The sequence below is a fragment of the Dermacentor andersoni genome, chromosome 8 (assembly GCF_023375885.2).
Source record: "Dermacentor andersoni chromosome 8, qqDerAnde1_hic_scaffold, whole genome shotgun sequence".
NCBI lineage: Eukaryota > Metazoa > Arthropoda > Arachnida > Ixodida > Ixodidae > Dermacentor > Dermacentor andersoni.
Window position 1 is genome coordinate 152,355,544 of NC_092821.1, and position 12,140 is coordinate 152,367,683.

Genomic DNA, 12,140 nt, shown 5'->3' on the forward strand with positions numbered 1-12,140 from the left:
CATGCATCTCTCGCTTCAACGAGAAGGAAACGTCGAAGGCACATCGCATACGAAGTTATCGGCACTACGCGCACTCTGCAAACATCGCAGATCGCTTTGAAGATGAGGCCGGCGCGGGCGCGCACTTTGGCCATAGAATAAGGAACCAACTTTGCTTCGGCCACGTCGCCGATCGCTTTCAAGACGCTCGAGCGCCGGCAACGCGTCCCTACGGCGTCCGCAATTCGCGTGGCCAACGCCGTAGTAGACGCCGCGATTGTCTGCACTCTGTACGGAGCGGCGGGCGAGGAGGACATCGAGGTACCCTAGCAGCCGCTGGTGAAGAACGCCCCTCCTCCCCTGCCTTGCGCGCGACACGAGAGAGCACGCATCCGGCCCGCGTGCCTCGCTCGCGCACGCGAGAATGAACCATAGAAAAAGAAAAACGCCGGCTCGCTTTCGCTCGCACGTTCAGCAAACGGCGCGCGGCGACGGTTCTATCGCCCCGGAACCTCAAGGCGACGGCGACGGAGGTTCTATATAATTGCTATCGCACTAAAAACCATGTCGACCTCTGCCTATCTGGCTCCAAGTAGCTGGAATATTGGTAATGTCAAGGGACTAGTGAAGTATGCACAATAAAGCTGCCTATCAACGATGTTCACCAAATTTATTCGTCTCTTTTTCACTGGTCTCACGGTGACTGAACGTGCGTCGTGCAAGTGGTGCTCTCAGTTCACGCTCATGAAAGCGATTTATGGCTTGCTCTGCCACTTCACGCGAAAGTGGCCGCACATGTATGCTTCCAGTAACGCGCAAGTGCGCAGTGTTGATCTACCTTGAATACCTTGATGCTTTAAGTTCTTACGAACTTCTGGCGATCACGGCTTTTATTCCTATCCGCGTACATCACCATCTGCACCACCCTAGTTTGTATTTCCCGCCAACATGCTATGAGGTGAAGCCGAAGCGTGAATCAAAATATTGCAGTGGTGAAACCCACATTTAAAAATTCCTTTTTTCTGTAAAAACGCAAATTACTTCGATTAAAATTTTCATGGCAAAAGTAGTTATGCTTCTCAATTATATCATATTTTCTGCGTATTTCTTCATGGACCACCTTACTGTGTTGCCGACGTCTAAACATAGGCCGAAATAGCATTTGTGAAAAAAAATTGAGGCTTTAATTTTAAACTCTATGCGCAGCACAGAGGTGAAACACATTCTTAGAAGACAGTACGTTTTTGGGACAGTTCCGTGAAACCAATTCCAGGTTTTCTTCCATGACCATATTTGTGAAAAATGTCCCAGAAACGCCCTAATTTGAGCACTTTTACCTTGGTGTTAAGGGTATTTTGTGAAACTGTTTTATAATGAAATCAAATGTTCAGACAACACAAGAACCCAAAGTTCGAAAGAATGAGCGAAGCGGTCGATTTGCGGTAAATTTTTGTTTCGCCCCTGGTTTTCCGCCGTTTCGTGAAATTCAAATGGCTGTCATGGGTGCAAATATTTGCCCCCTCAAAATATTTTGGAGAGAGACTGTGGAAGTAATGTTTATATACACGAATTTTTTTGTAACTTCTTTAGAGAAATGGATGTTGGTCGAGCGCCACGGTTATGACAGTTGGCATGGAATGACCCATATAGTTAATCACTTTAATAGAGCTTCGAACGTGCAGGCGTTGGGTTTGCATAAATTGTAAAAAAAAAATATTGACGCGATGACTAGGTTTACTTACACTCATAACATTATACCCGTGGGAGTCAGTGCAACATGTAGCTTAACACTAATAAAACGAGTTAGAAGAAAATAAGTAAGCAAAAACAGACCTTACCTTTTACGCACACTATGCATCTCGACCCTTATGTTGAAAAACTTAAGTTTCCTGGTGCTTTTATTACACACAACGTTAGGCGAAACAAGCGCATTTCTAGACGTACTTAATCGTACAAAGATTCAGGTAGGGTTCACCTACGTTGACTATCCACGTATTCGAATAGCCGAAACACGTCACGTACAATGGATGTATACAGCAGCCCGCGGGTTCCCCTCGTGCGCTTTCCTCTGGACACGCTGCGCCTTCTGGCGGCACCGCCATCAAGTGCGCCCCCAGCCAGTGGCACGAGTGGCCCAAGTTGGATCCGAAGAGGTTCTTTCGAGAGAGCAACGCATGCGCAGTGGCACGTAAACTCGGTGGCCCCAGGGACCCAAGTTGTCCTCAGAGAAGATCGTCGAAGAGCGGTACAGGACCCCGTGGCACACACCCACGTGAACGACCCTCATTTTAGACTCCACTACCTTCGGCATCGGCCCGAATCTTTACGCTGTACTATCTTCTAGATGGGCCCACCGTTTTGGGGAGATATCTAGATGGTTAGATAAAAAAAAATTGGTCTGAAAATGCGAAAAATGTTTCTCGCATTAATCTTCGCATTAAAAGCTTTGTATGCTCAGGCATAAATTAAAAGAACCCTCCCGGGAACCAAACTTTTGGCTTACTGCTCTATTGCAAGGACTAAACTTGAATACGCATGCAGCGACTATCTGGCATCCCTACACGAAACAGAACACCAATGTCTTAGGGGGAAAATTTGGTGTAAAATTGTTTCAACAGATTCCGAGCCCGCGTGGAAGGTAATGAAAACACATAACATTCAAACACTAGCTGAGAAGAAAAATTCAAAGGCTATTCCTGCTTAAGAATGGCAAGTATTCGCAGTATACATGCAATCGCTGACGGGGCAGCGAACGAGACACCGGCCTGGCAGACTTTCGCAAGGACAAACACATTTAAACATTTCTTATTTTCACGCGCAAGAAGCGATTGGTATGTGGTGACACTCTTTACTGTTCACGGGTAATGTTCTCACAGATTAAAAATGTTCCCGTGGGGTGACGAGATATGATATTATTTTGCGAGACTTATTCTTCCTCCGTCTAAACATGTAGAGCTCCTTACACACTCCCTGGTTGGTAATTATGACCGTTACGTAAGTGATGGTCAATAAATATGATGAAAATAATGCTGTTCTCAATTTCATTTTTTTTTTCGTGTCACCTATCTCAATATATTACTGGCAATATAGTGCATTTTGGTTAGCAGCGGTAACTACGTTTTGGAGATGATGAACCCTACTATAGTCGGATACAACTCAGGTCTGCAGAGAAGCCCCAGATAACCGCCAGAGGTAACCGCCAACGACTGTTACTCCGCGAGACTGCAAATAGTTCGTACGTCAAGCTTTCCCTGTTACCTAAATAAGGCGGTAACGATAAAAATAAAATTATAAGCGCATAATTTTGTACGTTTTGATTGGTCTATTATAATGGAACGGCAAAATTCTTATGTTTATTGAACTGAAATAAAACGCCTGCTTCACTGCAACCATTTATTGTCAAGTTTCACTTCAGTTGGCAGTGAAGTTTCACGGGTAAAACGGGGTCAGCAGTGAAATGAACTATATTGCGGACTTTTGAAGAGTGAAATGCTCAGACTCCATACACTTTGTCCATCCATGATTATATTGCGCTTAGTGTTACTGAAGGACAGGACGTGGGCGTACGTAGCGCAAACAACCAACTGTTTAATACTGTTTACGTACTGCTACGTACGTCCACGTCCTGTCCTTCACTTAAAATCGTCAGTGTAACACTAAGCGCAATATAATCATGAACGTCCACCAACTAGCCCCCCTCATTGCTTTACTAAACTTTGTCCATGTCTGGTCTTGCGCACCTCACCGCTTCCGCCGATGAAAAGCCTCTTCAAGAATAGCAGACGCTCCGGAGTATGACGCCATTTCGAAATGGTCGCATGACGACGATTTTGTTTGCGTCTGTGATTGGCTGGCGGAGTAACAACCTCGCGCGGTCCGTGTGCCTTGGCTGTTAACTGCTGCTTTTTTAAGCTGTATCCTACTATAGTAGAAGTAATCTTTTTTTATTTGGTAATGTTACTAACGCTACCATTACTAACCGCATGGTAGTATTAAGGTATTGAATACGCTGACAGTAATTTACTTCGTAACTACGACGACCTTCTTGTTTTTTAAACGTGCACTTCCACCCGCCCTTGGAATCTGTGTACACTGTGACATTTTGCTATGGCTCTTTCCGCCAATGCATTCGCCTCCGTTTAGCATGGAGTGAGAAAACCTAGCTTTATGCTACATTTAATTTCTTTAATGTTCTGTGCTAGACCCTTACCATGAAATGCACGTGGTCCAATCGTTAGCGACCAACACTTTCGTGTTTTCAAACGTTGGTCTCTTCTGCCAGCGCAATGACATTATTGTCGCCTTCTTTCCCGGCTTTTTCTGCCCCAGTTATCGCGAAGCCATTGTGAAACAAGTTACCGCGAAACAAGGAATTACCTTGTCTTTCTAACGCTTCCTTTTTCTTTTGCACAATACAATGTTCTGGCACTACAAGTTTTATTCCCACTGAGCCCATATTTTGTCTCGTCTGGTACTCGCGGCACCATTTGAATAAACTGTCGAATGTCTTCCTTACCAGATGGAAGACATAAGACAGGCTAGCTGGTCGTACGTCGTAGAGCGACCGTCCCGGACAGGCAATGGTCCTGGGTTCGATACTAGTACCTGGAGAAATTTTCCAACTGAGGAGCATCCTTTCTGAGAAACTGGTAATTACTTCCTTCAAAGCTTCGTGCTACTCCTGCAAAGATCTGATCAACAGTGATCAAACAAAAAGAGAGAAAAATCCCTAGCGCTCTTGGTCACGTGATCACGGATCGGACGCGCGGGAAGACGACGTGCACCAAGCCACCATCCTTCTCGGCTCGCCCTCTTTCCCCCGCACCCACAGCGTATGACGCGCGTAGCGCTACATTATGGTATTTGAACTTTACACGGCAGATCACGGCGACGGCGAAAATTCACCAGGAGTATCTATATATTTGAAAAAAATAACATTTCTGGATGGTATGACATGAAGTGGGTGGGGCATAGCTTACACAGCAAAACTACCAGTGAATCAATATTTAAAAACAAGAACTTCTGGGAATTGCGCTGTTTAGATTGGCACCCAGCATCCGCCTCAATGTAAAGAGGTCTTGGTCGAGCTCTTTCATGTAAATTTCATACGTGCCAACTCTCCATAATTTTTCGTAAATTTTACGAAATTGGGCTGGTCTACGAAAAGTTCATCTGTTCACGAGAAACGATCGCTCGTCGGTCTCTGAACTGCCCATCGGAAGTCTTCTGGTGGCAAAAGGACGCCAGAGGGCTTTTGCTTCGAGCAGGGCTATACGGACAAGTTCAATAAGCAGGCAGTATTAGCAACAGGAAAGTTGCTGATAATTTTGCTGTACTTAAGAGCAGTGTTGTTTGTGATACTTCTACGTTTCAAATTTGCTGCTGCTTGTGTGCTGCATCTAAATGGTCCCTTTTTTTTTTTCGGGAAAAGCGTGACCCCGGGCTCGCATTATTTTTTATTACATAACTAAATTTTTCGAAGCGACTTATTTCGAGAAAAAGCAAACAAATAATTTTTAGGTGAGAATAAACCGACAGAAATTTTCAAATGTGTCATTTTATTTTATAGTTTATTGTTGAGTAGGTGAAAACACCAGCATAATTTTTTTTATGTAATAACATTCACAGAACTATTTTTTTGTGTGTGCTTTAAATGGCTTGCACACCACTAGGGCTCCAATTGCGAAACGTTTTATTTCATTTTCAATTTTATGATGTGTCGTTCCGTGGGTGCGAACCTAGCAAAGACGGCGCTACGGCGACCCCCTAGCAACGTGCGAACCAACGACGAAGGGCTAATAAAGTGGATCGTTAGAGAATACGGCCCTATAGGTGGTGCGGCCACTGCGAAGACGAAGCATGCCACTGCGAGCGCCCTCAAGCAAACGAGTGCTGTGGAGCGTACTCGTCAGAAAAAAAAAAAGCTACAACAAAAAAACAAAGCGAGCGAAAAAACTTGCAGTTGCCAATTGTTAGGTCGCTAGGCGACGCTCCGTCTGTGCTCGTGCGCGCGGCACGAGCATCGCCGGTGGGCGAGCGCCCCCGTGTGAGCAGACTAGTCGCGCGCCTACAGAGGAGCCGCGCGGCCCACCATATGGAGATAAAGTTTCGAGCAATAAAAAAACATAGGCAGATCGAACGCACATTTGACAATCTATGCGAAGTGAAGCTTTTGCGAAGTGGTTAGTGAAATGCCGCCAATTCGTGCATTTCATTCCCCCGCGTCCCTGCAGGCATGGTGCAGGAGACTGGCGCGCGCGTGCTCCCGCACAGCCGTGATACACGCAGTGTGTGACAGCTCCTCGTTTGTTTTCGTTTCTTCTCGTTTATTTTAAATGTACCGCCCGCTTCTTGGCCGAAACTCGTCGTGGGCATGTGACACAGCGTGACAATCGTCGTCATGTCAACACGAGGCGATCACCAGTCTCGGGTGGTTGGCGTCGGCACGATAGAACCGCACGGGCGACTGTTGCCTAATGATTAGGAAAATAGGCACAAAAAGGGTAGGAAAGTTTCCTCTATTGAAGGTATTGTACTCTTGATGACGTAAATGTATTCCAATGAGGATTTTTAGGTATCATTTGCTTTATCACTGATTAGTTCCGTAGAAAACAACGTCAGCAGGCTGGACACCAACAAGCGTATTAAATATGGCAGTGCTGTCCTGCGTGCGAGCTATACGGCAGAACAACAGCGGCCAAGGAGCCACGGTCAAGAAATTCCGGGGAGTGACGGCCTTACAAGCGACACAGAGGTCACTTTTCCCGACCATACACCTAGAAACAAACACGCGCGAGCATGCCCACGACAAAGTGCGCAAGCGCGGGCGTCAGTACGCAGTATATTAGGCGAAACTACGAAACTACCTAGCAGGGATAGAGCGAAGCGAAAGATCAGTTTTAGCGAAGGCCCAAGGGCGGCGCCACGATAGGACTCTTCTCTACAGTCACGGAAGGTTGCAGTTAGAGTTACTGTATATGCTACCAAAGGGCGGATGTGCCCTTGGTAGCATGTACAGTAACTCTAGTTGCAGCATCTCCAGTGCGACGCCATGCAGCACTTCGCTCAAAAAAAAAAACGCGTTTTTTTTAAACGTTTCGTCGCTGTCGTACGTGAGATTTATTTCTTCCACCGTACATGTACGACGACGACACCCAAAGGGTCAATAAAGTGTGCATCCCCAAAAAGGCATGGAACCACGCGTGGGCAAGCCCTTAAAACAAGATGCATGCTGTTTTTTTCTCAATTCAGGAAATGAAACAGTGGTCTTCATTTTCTCTTATAATAATCAATAAGTTACGGCTAAATTGACGAAAGTAGAGTTTTGCAAAAATATTCTATTAGCCTAGATTGATTTGGTGCATCTCGTTCTGCTATTCCGCGTAGCCGCCACAAGAAGCTTCACCACATGACACGCAACTCTGCTGGGAAACATGCTTGCGGTTGTTGCATAACGAGCATTGCAGACAAGCTGACCCATCATTAATCTTAGTCGTCGTAGTCATCTTCGCCACCCGTACACGCGCGAAGTGACTATCGCTTATCAGGCACTTGGATGCTTTTGCCACGATTCCTCCTTTTCGCTATTACCACGTGACGCACCTTCCACATTTTTCTTCGTTTTTTTTTCGCTAGCAGTCCCACATTTCTTTCTCTTTTTTTTTCTCGTGTATTTCTCGCTTCGCAGGAAGACGTCAACACCCGGCTGCAGTTTCGTGACTCTTCACGCGCCTGTGAGCAGTCGTCCTGTTCCAGAGTACATGACCGGCACTGTGCGGAACCGAGGTCATGGCCTCTGCCACAGCAGGTACCTAAGCAATTCTTACGAGTTGTGAATGCGAAAGCATTATTGTCCAATTGAGAGAGAGCGAAACAAGCTGTAATGATATGATGGAGATGTGCAATTTAACGCAGCTGGACGGTCCTTCGAGATATAAACTCGTCGCGAGCAAGCAAGCGCGTTGAAACAATTGGCGAAGGCCTCCTAGGTCGCACAAGGCTGGTGCCCTTCAATCTGTGACGTCATGCTGCCTTGCCCGACTGCCATAGTATCTGATGGGGACGCTCCCGAGTAAGCTGCGCTGATTTTCACGTCACCGCTTTCGCCACGCCGAGCTTGGCAATGGAAATTTCGGTCCAAGTAGTATGATGTCATAAAGCAGAGTGCACAGGCCTGCTATCTAGGAGGCGCCTATTCAGCCCAGTGGGCAAGACACTCGGCCTCTGAGCATGGAGCAGTAGGTTCAAAACTCGCTACCGTCAACGTTTTTACATCGCTTATATTCTGTTTTTATTGCGATAGCCTTTATATGGACACTCCAGGCGCATTTATGCCACCGCCGTGATATTCCGTATGAAGTCCAAAGGCGATAATATCATCGCCGCACGCTGTGTGCTGTATATGCAAGTGAAAACATGCGAGGGTGAGCCGACGATGGCGGCTCAATCTCGCGCACGCAAGCGAAGAAAGCGGGGACGAAGCGCGCCGTCTTCCGTCGCGCGCAACGGTCCGGCGGGAGAGTGGGGAGGGCAGGGAGGAGATAAGAGGGGGGGTCTCCCTACTTCGGGCGGCGCGGGTCTCTGTATCTATTCAAAATTTTGAAAGTGTTCGGTGAAACACAGTGCATAGCATGACAATGCAAGCCATAAAATTAGAACTGTCGAAGTGGGTGGAGAAAAATGATGCACTGGGGAACTACAGAACGGTTTCAGACCAGGCAGACGCTTAGAGGATAATATGTTTGTACAAACTCAGTGCATAGATATTTCAGTAGCTCAGAACAGACCTTGATGGCTAGCATTCTTAGATATTAAGGGAGCTTACGACAACGTAGGCAGGGAATTGCTATGGAATATTCTCAAGCACGAAGGTGCTTGAGATGACGATATTGTGAAGCCACTGAGGGAGAAATATAGACAACAGAGTACAAATTGCCTGGGAAGGCCGAAAATGTAATGAGGTGGTAGAAATTCACCAAGCACTGAAGCAAGGATGTCCTCTGTCTCCATCGTTGTTCACGCTTTATGTTAAGGGCATAGAAAGACGACTGGAAAACAGTAAAATGTGGTTTGATATATCATACATGCGTAATGGACAAATGGTGCAACAGAAGGTCCCCATACTCATGTATGCGGACGACATAGCGCTACTAGCGGACAATGCAAGATATTCACGGACACTTGCGAATATGTGTGGCAACGCAGCGAGAAATCTAAGCCTTAAGTTTAACACACAGAAATCGGGAATTATGATATTTAATGGAGAGACAAGTACGTGGTGTCAATTCATCAGCAAGTCATAGTCATAGTCAAGCAATATAAACACCCCGGCGTATACATAAACGAAGAAAAGACTTACTCAAGCCCCACCAAGTCAACCTGAAAATATAGGGGAAGTGGAACGCAGCAATAACGCCACATGAAGCACATTGCGCCGCAATAAATATAAGGTGGTGCGTGGAATCTGGAAACGAGTAATGCTGAGAGCCCTAACGTTCGAAAATGCTATTCTTTGTTTAAAATCGGATATCTTGTCGGGGTTGGAAGTTAACCAAAGAACGGCAGGCCGGTTGGCTTTGGGAGCGCATGATAAAACTACGAATCAGGCAGGGCAAGGTGACATGGGTTAGGCCTTTTTTGAAGTCTGGGAAGCGCAGAGCAAAATTAGTTATGAAGAAATACTCTGGAACATGGATGAAACAAATGAGTGGCTAAAGTGCACAGTTATCTGTGCCTCAATAGCGTGGACACAGAATGGAAGAAGAGATCAATAAGGTTGGCAACCAAGTACGGGGTAACTGAAAGTGTAAATACCTTCTGCGATCACGTGCCTCGACCCGTTGCAGTTGCCCAGTGACTATGGCTCAGTGCTGCTTCGTTAGGTTAGGTTACGTTCGTGTGAGTGTTCTTGCGCAATTATAGGCTCTTACCAAGATGAATTGCTATTTAGCCCATCTAGAAGCTCTAGCTTATTGCAGTACTACCATGACAGCGAAATGAACTCCTATTCATGAACCCTTCGTTTCACACTGTCCATGTACGTTGCACCGACATAACTTTTTTTGGAGTAGTTTAATGCATATGGCTATTACTGTATTATCCTGACAGCGAAATAACCTTAATGCGGAACTTGGTTCCGAACTTGAGCGCTTTCGCAGCTTACCCAGACGCACAAGAAAGGACGCTTTGTGTATTTTGCGATCTTAAGATTTCACCGAGTCAAATTGAGAACTAGCACAACAGCAAGTGTTAAAGCAATGAACGACAATCTTGTGGGCATCATTAAGGAGTGTGCAACAGAAGTCGGTGGTAACTCCGTTAGACAGGATACCAGTAAGCTATCGCAGGAGACGAAATATCTGATCAAGAAACGCCAATGTATCAAAGCCTCTAACCCTACAGCTAGAATAGAACTGGCAGAACTTTCGAAGTTAATCAACAAGCGTAAGACAGCTGACACAAGGAAGTATGATATGGATAGAATTGAACATGCTCTCAGGAACGGAGGAAGCCTAAAAGCAGTGAAGAAACTAGGAACTGGCAAGAATCAGATGTATGCGTTAAGAGACAAAGCCGGCAATATCATAACTAATATGGATGAGATAGTTGAAGTGGCTGAGGAGTTCTATAGAGATTTATACAGTACCAGTGGCACCCACGACGATAATGGAAGCGAGAATAGTCTAGAGTAATTTGAAATCCCACATATAACGCCAGAAGAAGTAAAGAAAGCCTTGGGAGCTATGCAAAGGGGGAAGGCAGCTGGGGAGGATCAGGTAACAGCAGATTTGTTGAAGGATGGTGGCAACACTGTCCTAGAAAGATTGGCCGCCCTGTATACGCAATGCCTCATGACCTCGAGCGTACCGGAATCTTGGAAGAACGCTAATATAATCCTAATCCATAAGAAAGGGGACGCCAAAGACTTGAAAAATTATAGACCGATCAGCTTACTGTCAGTTGCCTACAAACTATTTACTAAGGTAATCGCAAATAGAACCAGGAACACCTTAGACTTCTGTCAACCAAAGGAGCAGGCAGGATTCCGTAAAGGCTACTCAACAATAGACCATATTCACACTATCAATCAGGTGATAGAGAAATGTGCAGGATATAACCAACCCTTATATATAGCTTTCATTGATTACGAGAAAGCGTTTGATTCTGTCGAAACCTCAGCAGTCATGGAGGCATTACGGAATCAGGGTGTAGACGAGCCGTATGTAAAAATACTGAAAGATATCTATAGCGGCTCCACAGCCACCGTAGTCCTCCATAAAGAAAGCAACAAAATCCCAATAAAGAAAGGCGTCAGGCAGGGAGATACGATCTCTCCAATGCTATTCACAGCGTGTTTACAGGAGGTATTCAGAGACCTGGATTGGGAATAATTGGGGATAAAAGTTAATGGAGAATACCTTAGTAACTTGCGATTCGCTGATGATATTGCCTTGCTTAGTAACTCAGACCAATTGCAATGCTTGCTCACTGACCGGGAGAGGCAAAGCAGGAGGGTGGGTCTAAAAATTAATCTGCAGAAAACTAAAGTAATGTTTAACAGTCTCGAAAGAGAACAGCAATTTACAATAGGTAGCGAGGCACTGGAAGTGGTAAGGGAACACATATACTTAGGGCAGGTAGTGACGGCGGATCCGGATCATGAGACGGAAATAATCAGAAGAATAAGAATGGGCTGGGGTGCGTTTGGCAGGCATTCTCAGATCATGAACAGCCGGTTGCCATTATTTCTCAAGAGAAAAGTGTATAATAGCTGTCTTACCAGTACTCATCTACGGGGCAAAAACCTGGACGCTTACGAAAAGGGTTCTACTGAAATTGAGGACGACGCAACGAGCTATGGAAAGAAGAATGATGGGTGTAACGTTAAGGGATAAGAAAAGAGCAGATTGGGTGAGGGAACAAACGTGAGTTAATGACATCATAGTTGAAATCAAGAAAAAGAAATGGGCATGGGCGGGACATGTAATGAGGAGGGAAGATAACCGATGGTCATTAAGGGTTACGGACTGGATTCCAAGGGAAGAGAAGCGTAGCAGGGGGCGGCAGGAAGTTAGGTGGGTGGATGAGATTAAGAAGTTTGTAGGGACGACATGGCCACAATTAGTACATAACCGGGGTTGTTGGAGAAGTATGGGAGAGGC

At 45.7% G+C, this 12,140-nt stretch overlaps 1 protein-coding gene across 8 annotated transcripts in view; it reads left to right on the forward strand.

Annotated features, from left to right (window-relative positions):
- LOC126525490 (protein argonaute-2-like) overlaps positions 1 to 12,140 on the forward strand; it is a 93,496-nt gene that overhangs the window by 6,588 nt on the left and 74,768 nt on the right. For 7 of the 8 annotated variants that reach the window (XR_011896187.1, XR_008611173.2, XM_055067695.2 and 4 more), the window contains exon 1: positions 7,053 to 7,786. Coding sequence is in view for 6 of the 8 variants with exons in the window: in XM_055067695.2 (XP_054923670.1) it covers positions 7,740 to 7,786 (47 nt within the window). In the remaining 2 variants the exon portion in view is untranslated. Of the gene's footprint in view, positions 1 to 7,052; positions 7,787 to 12,140 lie in introns of those variants that run through there. The other variant, XM_055067693.2, reaches the window with a different exon arrangement.